The sequence below is a fragment of the Rana temporaria genome, chromosome 9 (genome assembly GCF_905171775.1).
Source record: "Rana temporaria chromosome 9, aRanTem1.1, whole genome shotgun sequence".
Taxonomy (NCBI): domain Eukaryota; kingdom Metazoa; phylum Chordata; class Amphibia; order Anura; family Ranidae; genus Rana; species Rana temporaria.
In genome coordinates, this window is record NC_053497.1 from 122032803 (window position 1) to 122046947 (window position 14145).

The following is a 14145-nucleotide window of genomic DNA, read 5'->3' on the forward strand; positions in this document are numbered from 1 at the left end:
CTGTGTACAGTGATCACGGGCGGCCAGTAGACATCGAATTCACCGAACCCACGGGCACGCCCGCGCCCTCACATGCACGAACTGACGTACAGGTACGTATGTCGCTTCGCGCAGGAGAGCCGACCTGCCTCAGTAAAAGTGCGGCGTCTGGTTGGCAAGTGTTTACTTTTTTTTTTTTTATGATTGTTGCCCAGTCTAGTGTGGTTGGCCATTCTGAAGCCACACAAAGGAATCATACTTTTCCTGCTTTATTATCTCTCTGACACCCCTATAGTAGCTACGACAAGTGTGAGGGCCTTAGAATTGACATGCAGAGTCCTCCATATCTATAATAAATCGCTGACTAATACAATCTGTCATCTTCCATCCAAAATGGTAACCCTTTAGAAAGGGCAGTTGGACTTAAAGGTTTTGCATAACTTCCTGCAAGGGTGAACAAAGCCTGTACTATGTAAGGTTGGCAAGCCTCATGCCAAATTATTGCAAAATATTCTCATTGTTGTAGAAGGAAGTGTTTAAAATAAAGCTTACACAATGATCTGGAGGTATGCGTTTCCTTATTATATATTGTCTTACTAGTTATCTAAGGAAGCTCCACCTATGCAAAGGCACAGAAGAGTTAAATGAAGTGCACGCATGGAGTCCGTGCTAGGTGCACGTGGGATCTCATATCGTTACTAATAGGGATACGCGGGACAGGTGAAGAAGGCATTGGCTCTACGTGTTCCCCTCCAAATGCAGCCGTGAAAGTATCCATCGACACAGGACAAGAGAGTTAACTAAACTACAGTCATATGCTCAAATGTACACAGTAAAGGTACCCCATGTGCAAGACAAGCAACCTAGCGTAGCCCAGAAGCACCACCCAGAGGTAGGCCTCTCATGTGACCCTTACTTCACGCCCAACGAGGTAGGGAACATGGAGCCCATGCTAGGTGCATGGCTGGGCCCCATTCTCTTACTGAAAGTGAGGTAGCAGAGATACACTGAACAGCTGGAGAAAGGATGGTTTCAGCGCATCAATCCTAAATGCAACAATTGACAGTAGTGGTATACACCACCCTGCCCCAGGACATTGGTGAGTATGGAACATGTAAAGGCACCCTATGTGTAAGCCAGTGACCCCATCCAAAGTGCCTAGCGTAGCCCACCTCGGGGTAGGCGTCCTATGTAACCCACACTTGGCACCCAACGAAGAGGGGACTATGGATGAAGTGTCACCTGCCTACCCTAAAAGATCATGATTTCCCTATATAGTTATCAATAGAGGGATTACCAGAAGAAGGAAAAAAGTCCTGATTCCTCTATATAGATCTTTATTACTAGAGGGATCCCCACTCCCCAGCAGTAACAAGATCCTAATTCCCTTATATAGCTCATTAAATATCATCCACCACAACCTTTCTCAGTCTCTTCTTATCCATGTTTCCCTGGGGTGCCCTCTAGTGGATTGGGGCAAGATTGCACTGTCTGTTACAGCTCCACAATAAGGCCACTTTCACACTGAGGCACTGGCCACGTTGACGGTAAAGTGCTGCTAGCTTTAGCAGCATTTTAGCAGTGCTTTTCAGCCTCTAGTGGAGCACTTTTAACCCCCGCTTGTGGCTGAAAAAAGGTTAAAAGCACCTGCAAAGCCCTGCTGCCGAAGCGCTTTGCAGGCGCTTCGGCAGCGCTGGCCATTGATTTTAATGGCAGGGGCGGTTTAGAAGCGGTGTGTACACCGGTCGTGCACCGCTCCACAGCTTGCAGGACTTTTTTTCCCGTCCTGCAAGCGCACCGCCCCAGTGTAGAAGAACTCGGGCTTTCACACTGGGGCTGCAGAAGAGGCAGTTTACAGTCGCTTTTCAGGTGCTATTTTTACTGCAAAAACGCCTGTAAAACGTTTCAGTGTGAAAGTGGCCTAAGGGGTGGTTCACACCAAATGCAGCCTAGTGCATTTTTATTGTGCATCAAAAATGCATGCAGAGTGTTTTCCATGTATTCCAATGGTCACAGTTCACACCAGTGTAGTGCATTCCAGTGCAGTCAACAAAAGTAGAACATGCTGTATTTTTCACATTAAAAACACACTGGACTGCACATGACCTGAATTTAAATGAAAAAAAAAAGTGGAAAAAATGCACTCGAATGCATAAAAAGCGTGCATGCAGAAACACTGGGAAGCAGAAATTGAGGTGTGAACCGGCCCCTAAAGTCTCTGCTACGAAGCATAGAAGTCACTTATGGACACACACAGAGGCAGCAGCAGGTGAAGAGGAAGGGGGGCTGCAGCTACCTGAATCATAGCTCTCCTGAACTTTATTCACAATTCAGTCCTGGATCCTGTTCCTTTTAAAGCATGTTATACAACACAGTGCTTGTGCTGTGTAGTTTGGCCCCTGTATCCCCTAAAATACCAGGGTGATTCTGCACGGTTCTGCCCTCCCCCTGTAGACTGACCACTGTATATCATGGCTGCTGAGCCCTGACACCATAGTCAGTTTATGTGCATCCATCATCCACTGTGTCGCCTTTCCTTCTCTGTCCTCTCCCCACCCCCTTCCTCCCTGCCTGTCAACTCCATGTCCATGTCTGTGCCTGCCCCCTCCCCTCCTGCTGCTAAAATGACAGATCATTTTTCGCACCTTTCTGTTTAATAATGTAATCTGCCCCTGTGTCTGTGTTTTATAAAAAAAATAATGCAGCTATATACCTGATTTCAGAGCGCCACTCAGCACTCACATGAATTGCCGACTCTTTCCTTGTTCCCCTCCTGACTGACATCAGCGGAGGAATCTCGGCCCCCGCCTGCTGCAGCTGTCAGGCCCGAGAGAGGAGAGAGCCGGTCGGTCACGTCAGCGCTGAGAGGCGATCTGAAATCAGGTATATAGCTGCATTATTTTTTATAAAACACAGACACAGGCAGATTACATTATTAAACAGAGGATGGTGTGAATTGTATATAGTGGGTTAACAACCACTTTAAACATGCCTGGGATAAACATAAGTCTACAGTATATTCAGACAAAAAAAAAGGGCAGAGTAAATGGACCACTTGGTCTTTTTCTGCCTGATTCTTCTGTAATTTTATGCTTTATGTTATAATAGCACATTGTAAATAATGATGTATTATTGAATAAGGCACATGTTTTTCTATGTAATAGGGGCAGACGATGTTCATTGTTATGCTGAGGTTAATGACGTGACGGGTAAATGCGAAGATTTTCTTGGAGAAGGCGTGCCTGAACTGGATTGCTGTCTGAATATAAAATATGCCTTTAAGCGGGATTCTCAATCTGAATGTCAAGCCTGCCGGTAAGTGGGGTGAAATAAAAAAGTTGTCTGACAACTAAGTTGCAACCACTTTGTTCCTTATTTTATTCCTTAGTATTGCACAGCAGCTCTGGTGGTATCATTATTCCCTTGTCCCTCCACTATGGCTGCGTCTCCCCCTCCTAACACATTGTCGCTGTGTGTTGCCATCAGCATTGTGCCACCACTCACCTAGGGTTCCATCTCCATCTGCACTGTCCTGTCCTGTAGACATGTGCAATTCATTTTGTTCCGATTGGTTATTGTACAAAATTTAAAAAAATTGTTAATTTGGAAAAAATACGTGTTAACAAAAACCTAACTTTTCCAAAATTCGAAAACCTGGAAATTTCAAAAATTGAAAATTCGAAAATGTAAAAATTCGGAAATCCGAAAAATCGTAAATTCAGAAATCCGAAAAAAATTACATTTAAAAATAAGAACAAAAATCCCAAAATAAGAACGAAAATCTATGTATTAGAAAACCCAAAATTTTTTAAATCTCGGATTAAAACTAACTAACTAATAATAACTATTACAAACTTTTAAATTATAGGTATTGGAATTTCCTTTCAAATTTGACTATTAGTAAATGTAATGAATACGAATTTATCCAAAGTTACGAATTGTCCAAAATTACGAATGCCACATCTAAACGAATAGAAAGTAATGCATTAATAATAATAGAAACTTTTTATTATTATTATTATTATTTAATATTATTAATTCATTGTGTTCCATTCATTTAGATGCGGCATTCGTTATTTCTGATAATTCGTAACTTCAGACAAATTTGCATTTTTTTACGTTCACTAACAGCCAAATTTGGAAGGGAATTCCAATACCTATAATTTAATAGATAGTTATTATCAACTAGTTAGTTAGTTATTTTTTCGTATTTTCAAATTTTCAGATTTTTGTTCTTATTTTCGTTCTTTCGAATTTTCGGATTTTCGTTCTTATTTTCGAATTTCCAGAATTATGAAATTATTAGAAATAATGAATTTCGGTCATAACGAATGACCCGAAAAATGAAAGAAAAAAAAAACGAGTTAAGATGAAAAAAAATGTTTGGGCAGTGCACATGTCTACTGTCCTGTCCCCTTGCCTCTGGTTTTATCTCCTCTTGGCTCTGTACAGCAGTTTGCTTACCTCTGCAGTGTTCCTTTTTAAATTCCACACCTTTGGCTCCATCCCTTCCTTGGCACTTTGCGGCAGGTTGTGTGTCCATCTGCACCGTTCCATGCTATTACATCTAGCTCTGTGTAGCAGATTGTGTGCACTGTTCCACCCCTCACCTGTGGCTTTGTTTCTTCCTTGGTTCTGTGCTGCAGAATATGTGCTTCCATCCACACTGCTCCACCCCCTTACTGACTAACTCTATCTCATCCTTGGCCCTGTGTGGCAGGTTGTGTGCTTGAATCTACACTGTCCCACCCCCTTACCTCTGGCTCTATCTCTTCCTTGGCCCAGTGCGGCAGATGGTGTGCTTCCATATACACTGTCCCACCCCCTTACCTTGGGCTCTGTCTCTTCCTTGGCCCTGTGTGGCAGGTTGTGTGCTTCCATCTACACTATCCCACCCCTTTACCTCTGGCTCTATCTCTTACTCGACTCTGTGCGGCAGGTTGTGTGCTTCCATCTACACTGTCCCACCCCCTTACCTCTGGCTCTTTCTCTTCATTGGCTCTGTGCGGCAGATGGTGTGCTTCCATCTACACTGTCCCACCCTCTTACCTTTGGCTCTTTCTCTTCCTTGGCCCTGTACGGGAAGGTTGTGTGCTTCCATCCACACTGTCCTAGCCTCTTACGTTTAGCTCTATCTCTACCTTGGCTCTGTGGCAGGTTGTGTGCTTCCATCTACACTGTCCCATCCTCTTACCCCTGGCTCTTTCTCTTCCTCGGCTCTGTGTGGAAGGTTGAGTGCTTCCATCTACACTGTCCCATCCTCTTACCCCTGGCTCTTTCTCTTCCTCGGCTCTGTGTGGAAGGTTGTGTGCTTCCATCTACACTGTCCCATCCTCTTACCCCGGCTCCATCTGTCTGCTGTCATCCGCACTGCTCCACCCCTCACCTGTGTCTGGGTAGCCCATAATGACCAATCAGCCTACTGTTTATCCACATTGCATTGGTGCCATTTTTATAATATGACTGTCTCTCCCAGTTCAGCAGAGTGGTCCCAGTGGAGTGAATGGAGCCCGTGTACTGTGTCGTGTCAAAAAGGAGTTCAGCAAAGAGAGAGAGTCTGCATAGGTCAGGGCGACTGTGATGGGAACACATTGGAGGTCCGTTCCTGCTCACTGCAAGAATGCTGTCCTCGTGAGTATGAGCAAATATTGACCGCTGGGGCAAAATAAGTGCATATTAGTTTATTGTATATTTCTGATTATGCGCTATGAATAGTAAAATACCTATCCTGCAGAAGCGGCCTACCTTCCTGCGTTATGTATAACCTCCATGTAAAATAGTCAGATATGGAGCCTATGTAAAATGATTTCATATTAACTTTTCCAAAACATTATAATAAAATGTAGGTTTCGGTAAAGTGTAAGCTCTCTCAGGACAATGGCAAGTGTGCGCCTGCTGCCAGACCATAGACATTAAAGTATGAACATGCACTATATTACCAAAAGTATTGGTACTCCTGCACATGAACTTTAATGGTATCCCAGTCTTTGTCCGTAGGGTTCAATATTGGGTTGGCCCACCCTTTGCAGCTATAACAGCTTCAACTCTTTGAAAATGTGACCATTCTTCCAGAAGTGCATTTGTGATGTCAGGCACTGATGTTGGACAAGAAGGTCCGGCTCACAGTCTCCGCTCTAATTCATCCCAAAGGTGTTCTATCAGGTCGAGGTCAGGACTCTGTGCAGGCCTGTCAAGTTCCTCCGACGCAAAACGCACCCATCCATCTCTTTATGGGCCTTGGTTTGTGCACTGGTCCAAATCATTTGGTAGAGGGGGATTATGATGTGGGGTTGTTTTTCAGGGGTTGGGCTTGGCCCCTTAGTTCCAGTGAAGGGAACTCTTAAGGCATCAGAATATCAAGACATTTTGGACAATTTCATGCTTCCAGCTTTATAGGAACAGTTTGAGGATGTCCCCTTCCTGTTCCTACATGACTGCTCACCAGTGCACAATGCAAGGTCCATAAAGAAATGGATGAGCAAGTTTAAGGTGAAGGAACTTGACTGACCTGCACAGAGTCCTGACCTCAACCCAATATTACACCTTTGGGATTAAGCCAGGCCTTCTTGTCCACATCAGTGTCTGACCTCACAAATGCACTTCTGGAAGAATGGTCAAACATTCCCATAGACACACTCCTAAGCCTTGTGGACAGTCTTCCCAGAAAAGTTGAAGCTGTTATAGCTGCAAAGGGTGGGCCAATTCAGTATTGAACCCTACGGACTAAGACTGGGATGCCATTAAAGTTCATGTGCGTGTAAAGGCAGGTGTCCCAATATTTTTGGTAATATAGATAACAAGCAGTACAAGGACTTTAAAACAAGCCATCCCTGACCTCTCTAGCTGCTTGTACTGTGAAGTCATTCAGTCTCAAAGATCACAAGATATGTTCCAAAAGTTGTTTTATGGGCCAGTGTGATTCACATGTGATCCGGGTGCAGTGTGATTTCAGCCCATTCAAATGAATGGACTGAAATCCAATTGGACCACAGCGAAAGAAGTGCACAGCAACCGGATTACATGGGACTTCTGTACCATGCGATCTGGTGCAGGCAAACGCACTGCGATTGCGATCTGTGTTTGGGGTGTCGTTAGCATTGTACTGACACCTGCTGCAGATCGCAAGTGCAATGAATTTTAAATGCGGTGGGGGAAACGTGCACAGAACGTGAGTTTCCTGCATCCCGTTCTAGTGTGAACTGCCACTTAGTTTTCTACTCACTTTTTATCTATATTAGAAAGTAGGCAGGCTGTCAAGATTTTGTTACAGTATAACATAAAGGGCTTATTTACACTTGCAGTCAGGGGTGGGGGTACCATAAAAATAGTTTGCTGAGCCACGGTTTTACCAACCCCCTGTAAGAGCAGCTGGATCAGGTTGCACACATGCCCTGGCAAAACATATGCTCCCTGGGCCATATTCTGAGTAAAGTTACGATGGAGTATCTCAGGATACGCTGAAGATCCGACATGTGTAAGTCACTTACACTGTCGGATCTTAAATGTAATTACTCCGCCGGCCGCTAGGTGGCGTTTACGTTCAGGTCTCATTTGTTTATGCAAATGACCTGATACGCCGATTCCCGAATGAATTTGCGTCGCGTAACCGTCGCTTACGTCGTTTGCGTAGGCGTAAGGTTGCCCCTGCTATATGAGGGGTAACCGTACGCCAGTCCCACGTAGGCCATGTTAAGTATGGCGTCGGGTCCGCGTCATGTTTTCCCGTCGGGTACGTAGTTTTACTAAGTCGTTCTTGAATACGACTTTACGTCAATGACGCACACGTCGGCGTCATTGACGTTTTACGCCGAGAACTGGAGCATGCGCACTGGGCTATTTTAAGCCCGGCGCATGCGCAGTTCGTTAGAATCGGGGGCGCGCTTAATTTAAATAGAAGCCGCCCCCTTGGATATACGCGGGGATAGGCCGGGCAAATTACACTCCGCCGCCCCAAACTACGGAGCAAGTGTTTGGGGAATACAGCAATTGCTCCTGTAGGTTGGGGCGGCGGAGTGTAAATGGCTTACGCGCCGCCCGCCTACTTTCTTCAAGAATATGGCCCCCTGTCATTTTCAGTGGGCAGTACCACTGCCAAATGCAATTCATTTAAGCAAATGGGCCGAAACCACAACCTCTTAGCAACCGCGTGTAAAAGTGCTGGCTTTTAAGGGTTAAAATGGTCACTTGTCAGAGCTTCCCAGTCACTTGTCGGATGCCATCTGATCTAATATAAATCAGTTTATACAGGAGTGGCAAGGACTGCCACAAACGTTAATTAGGTTTAAATAGGCTGTTTTTTCAGTGCCTCTGTTGTGAATTTTGAAGATGAGTTTATCCACAATGCATATAGCTACAGGGGTAAATAAGGCTAGTTGTAAAGTTCATTGTTTAGACTATGTAAATACTTTAAATTGCATAGACTGCAACAGGTTCACTTTAAAGTAATGGCAAGAGATGTGTGCTTTATTTTACATTATTTATTTAGCCCTAAACTCTATACAGGTGATCCCCTAGTTACAAACACCCGACTTACAGACGACTCCTACTTACAAACGGAGGGAGACAACAGGAAGTAAGAGGAAATCTACCACTAGGAAGGGAAATTCACTCCTGTTATGCCGCGTACAGACGATCGGACATTCGGACAACAAAACCGTGGATACATTTCAGACAGATGTTGGCTCAAACTTGTCTTGCATACACACGGTCACGCAAATGTTGTTGGAAATTCCGAACGTCAAGAATGCGGTGACGTACAATACTGCAAGGGCACTAGAAAGGGAAGTTCAATACCAGTCGTGTTAGTAGAAGTTTGGTGAGAGACGATTTGCGCTTTTCAGTCCATTACAGCGTGAGGAATGTGCTATCTCCATTACGAACGCTAGTTTTACCAGGCTGAGCGCTTCCATCTCGTACTTGATTCAGAGAATGCGTGGAATTTTGTGCGTCAAAATTGTCCACACACGATCGGATTTTGTTGTCGGAAAATTTGAGAACCAGTTCTCAAATTTTTGTTGTCGGAAATTCCGACAGAAAATGTCTAATGGGGCATCGAACATTTGTTGTTGGAAATTCCGAGCGTGTGTACGCGGCATTAGAGTTATGGGAAAAAGGTACCTCCACTGATGCTTTATCACCAGTCCATGTTTCCACAACAACCCAAAATTTTCTTGATCACATTTTCATTGGGACAGAAAGTGAGGTGAAATCTTCTGAACAGGGGCACAGACAGCAAAACAAATGTTACAGGGGTGATAACCATTCCCTATGCTATCCAAAAAGCTTAAAATATATATATTTTGGCAGGAGCTACACTTAAAAAATGTACCTGTTCCGACTTACAAACAAATTCAACTTAAGAACAAACCTACAGACCAGATCTTGTATGTAACCCGGGGACCGCTTGTACACGGGAATCACATGTTGTTAACTTTGCTGCAGGCAATACCAAATAACAGATTCCTAGGAGAGAAGAGAGGGGCATTGCAGTCAATGGATAAAATAATACAGAAAAAGCAAAAGATTACCTGCAACTTGTTCATTCTGTGTTTAGACGAGTTAACCCTAGGGAAAAAAATTGCATGTGTACTGATTTATGGCATCACACTGACACCCCTTATCAAATAAAGCAAAACATATACAAATTGTGCTTTCAGTATGTCACTACCCCGTTTAGGATCACATCCCAGTTTCACTGATGTTTTTGTATTATGGAATATTGTTAATTAACAGAAGCTGGAGGCTGGTCACAATGGAGCGCATGGTCGGTGTGTTCTGTGACCTGTGAACGTGGACAGAGGAAACGCACCCGGGAATGTAATAGTCCTTCTCCATTGTGTGGAGGGTCATGTCGCGGGACTACTGAAGAGGTTGAAAAATGTGACACCTTACAAATCTGTCCAAGTAGGTGACCCCAATCTTTTATTACACTTTGCTGTATACACTTTTATAGCATTTATATGAACACTACAGCTCCATCCAAAACTATTGTTTTCATTTTCTGGTCTCATGTATCTCTTAGGAACTGGTGAAACAACCCCAGGAGAATTGGCAGTTCCTCCCATCTCTTGTATATATGCAAATTATCGAGTTGTGTTTCTCTCTGTGGGCAGGGCCGTCTTTAAGGTAGGGCAAAAGGGGCAGCTGTCATTGTTGTGGGGCCCAAAGCAGCTGCCTCATACTTGCCAACTATCCCAGTTTAAATTCCCTTGTCCCTTGAAGTTTTAGTCCTGTGTTGTGTCCTGATATCTCAGTGTGAAGTGCTGCTACTGATGCTGCACAGCTCTGCCCTATTGTTGTGTACAGATGACTCACCTGCAGACCCAGTGTTTACATGGAAATAACCACCATTTATATGTAAATAAAGGGAGCATTCATATGTAAATAGCTGAGGCCGGCAGAATTCTTATGTAAATAAAGGCGGCATTCATATGTAAATAGCTGAGGCAAATGGAATTCATATGTAAATAAAGGCGGCATTCATATGTATATCATACCCCTCTGCAGTGAAGTGATGATGTGCGTAACCTCTAGCAACCAATCAGTGAGCAGTATTACTGTACAGTAACCTCTAGCATCCAATCAACAAGAGATCATGTGCTGTAACCTCTAGCAACTAATCAGTGAGCTGTAATGTGTGCTGTAACCTCTAGCAACCAGTATGTAAGTGGTAATGATATGCTGTAACCTCTGGCAACCAATCGCAATCACTGCCTGATCTGATACAGTAAACTAATTTTAAGTCTAATTGATATTTATTGTATGTCTCAGAGCAGGTGAAGAGCAAAATTGCATTGCATGTATAAACAGAGGAACTAGGCATCTGTTCTCACAAGAGTCAAGGTACCAGAGGTGGTGGAGTTAGATATCCTGACTGGGGTCAGGGACAACAGTTAAGACTTGTCCAGGTTCAGACCTGCTGTACTTCAATTAGTAAAGAAAGGCTGTGTTTTACTTTGCAAATTTGAACTTAAATTACATTACAATAAAGAGTAATAATGGCTTTTAGATCTTTTATTGCATTTTTTTTCTCCCTCCAGCTCATGGACAATGGGGTGCCTGGGGAAACTGGGGCGTGTGCTCCTCTAGCTGCATTGTAGAAGGTTCTGGAATACTCCCAACTCAGTCCCGATTCCGACAGTGTGACAACCCGAGTCCTTCAAGCAGCCCCCCAGGAAATCCATGCCCAGGGAGTAATCGGGACCCCAAAGATTGCACTGGCCTTCCCTTTTGTCCAGGTGAGCAACTAACTCTTAGGGTTGCAACAGTCATATTGTTTTCAGAGCTCTCATGTCCTCGAGATGAAGTAGTGGAGGTGTGTATTGCCCCAATATTGACAACAAGGTCCGGATTGGCTATAGGGCACACTGGGCACACACCCGGTGGGCCGGAGCCACCTAGCCACATGTCCTGGCAGAAGTGACCTGTTGGTTACCGTGCCACGCAGTGGGAGGTGGGCGTCGGCCATGGTCTGTACAAGGCTGACCCATGCTGTGGTCGCCGCTCACCTCCCGCTGTGGGACCATGCCTGTGTTTCCTCTCCCAGTGTAGCGTGAAGGCTTGTATCCTCTGCAGCAACCGCGCATGCGCCGGATTCAGTCAAAAAAAGCCGTGCACCAAGCTGCACTTGAAGAGGTAACTGAAGTTAACTCCTAACATGCTGAATGCTACAGTGACTGTAGCATGAAGATTGGGTAAGGGGGGTTGGGAGCCTGTTAGTGGAGGGAGGAGGTGGTATTTGGGGGGGTTGGGGGTCTGTCAGTGGGGGATGGGGTCAGTAGTTGGGTGGTGAAGGTCTGTGCGTGGGGGGGCACTGGTTGGGGGAAGGGTCTGTCGGTATTGGGAGGGGGCAGTACCTGAGGTGTGGGAAGGACAGTAAGGGGGTGGGTCTGTCTGTTGGGGGTGGAAGATGTTTTGGAGCAGTTGGTGGGATTTGCGTTTTGAGGGGTACCCCCCTCATCCTGGTCTCTGGAGGAATTGTCTGCTCAGTCTGGAAAGCCCGGGTCTGTCTTTTGCCTTAGTCCGGGCCTATTGCCAAGTCCGGTATTATGCTGGCCTTCCACCTATAGACAATAGTTCTTATGTTCGGACAATAAAATATAAACATCATCCATCGCTCATTCAATAGTGCCTCCATGGACTTGACTAAATTTAAATGGCGTTCTACTTCAGGAAGAACTTTGACAAGTATATGCACATAAGACTAAAAAAATAAATGCTCTGCTACAAATAACAAGAATATAAAATATTAACCCTTCTAAAAAATCCCCAAATAAAGTGATAATAAACGTGATCCATCTGTGTATGCAAATAACAATTGGGGTTTATGTGTGTTCCAACAATCTATTGTCCAAAAATGCATATAAACTCCAAAAAACTGTGCCTGAACATAGCCATATATCAGTGAAAGACTTAAAAAAAAAAAAATGTCCGAAAAAAACATTAATTATAAATCCTTTGGTGTTTCCCACAAGTGATGAAACAAACTTGAATATTTGTGTTCCTGTGAGTCACACCACCGCCACTTACAGTATATGGGGATGCTCTCACCTAAAAGAAATGACCGGTCGGCAACAAGGTCTTGCAGACATATCCTTTTTAGAGCCAGGATAAAGACTATCACTCCTCCAATGGTGGTAAAGATGTCAAGGCTTCCAGGATAAAACGACTTTGGCAAACTCAAGGAAAACACAACAGAAACAACATAGTGCTCACCGTACAATTGGTATTTATTTAACAGAGTAAAATGCACTTACATGCTCTGCCTTTTTTTAAATGTTAAATACTGTAAATACCAATTAGACAATGAGCACTATGTTGTTCCTTTTGCGTTTTCATTGAGTTTGTCTAAGTGGTTTTATCCTGGAAGCTTCAACATCTTTACCACCATTAGAATAGAGATAGCTTCTGTCTCGGCTCTAAAAGAGATATGCCGGAAAAACCTTGTTGTTATAAGGTAATTTATTTCAGGCCAATCACAGCTAACCACAATAATACACATTGAATTTTTCCATTTCAATAAGTAAATATGGTTGCTTATAAACAATCATAATGTATAAAAATAAAATCCTGATTACTCTCCCAGAGTAGTACAATGTCTGCTATCAGGCTTCATTAGACTTCAGTTAAAGTGGATGTAAACCCTTATGCCGAGTACACACGATCATTTTTCGGCACGAAAAAAACTGTGTTTTTTAAAAATATCATTTCAAATGATCGTGTGTGGGCTTCACATCATTTTTTTGGGTTCTGAAAAATTACCAAAACATTTTTCATTTTTCGAACATGCTGCATTTTTTAACGACGTTTTAAACAATGTCGTTTTTCGGGTTGTAAAAAATGATCGTGTGTACACGGCATTACATATACCCAATGAAATGAACAGCCTCAGATGATACACAGGGATGAAACAAATCTCCCTATAAACGTTTTAAATGTGTATCTGCTGTCTTCAGCTGTATATATTCTTCAGAAAGTGCACACTTTGTTAGAGATTTTCTCTTCCTGTTCAGCAGTGGAAGTGGATTCTTGGCATACAGCCAAGACAGCTGATTGAAGGAACGGCACACACCCCCACTCCACATAGGCAGGAAGGAATGCATAGCTGTGCGGTGACAAGACAAGCTCTCTGCTAATCTATTTATAGCAACCTCCCACAACACAAATTTCCGGCTGGTTTTATCTTGGTTGATGGAGAACAGAAGTTATCATGCTGATAACGGAGCAAAGAAACAGCAGAAACACACAGGACTTAGTACTCTGGAGAGAGATAAGAAAACACTACAGATATATTTGCTCAGGTCAAATGTCATGAATCAGGTTTACATCCACTTTAAGGCCAAAGTTTCCCTGCTAGCAGCTTGTTTAAAGTGAAAGTCAGCACTCCCATTAAGATCTGTGTATAACATTCCCATGTTGAATGGCACTTTAAGGCCCCATTCATATGCGTGGCCGAGGGGCAGTAAAATGTTGCATTTGGCAGGCGCAACTGCCACCAAGCGTGACCCATTAAGGTGAATAGGACCGTGCTCCAACTGCCTTGTTTGTAGCTGCAGTAGAGTGGTCTTTCACTGGATAAAATAGGAATTCAGGAGATGAGATATCACCTTCGATCAGCCAGTCAACTGCCTCTGAAAAGTGGTCTACTGCGGATCACTTTTCAGAGGG

At 43.8% G+C, this 14145-nt stretch overlaps 1 protein-coding gene across 1 annotated transcript in view; it reads left to right on the forward strand.

The window, feature by feature from the left end:
* The window catches only part of LOC120913982 (complement factor properdin), a 57044-nt gene that overhangs the window by 13561 nt on the left and 29338 nt on the right, over positions 1 to 14145 (forward strand). Inside the window, exons 2-5 of the mRNA XM_040324367.1 lie at positions 3144 to 3294; positions 5456 to 5610; positions 9712 to 9882; positions 11019 to 11216. Of these exons, the coding sequence (XP_040180301.1) occupies positions 3144 to 3294; positions 5456 to 5610; positions 9712 to 9882; positions 11019 to 11216 (675 nt within the window). The remainder of the gene's footprint in view (positions 1 to 3143; positions 3295 to 5455; positions 5611 to 9711; positions 9883 to 11018; positions 11217 to 14145) is intronic.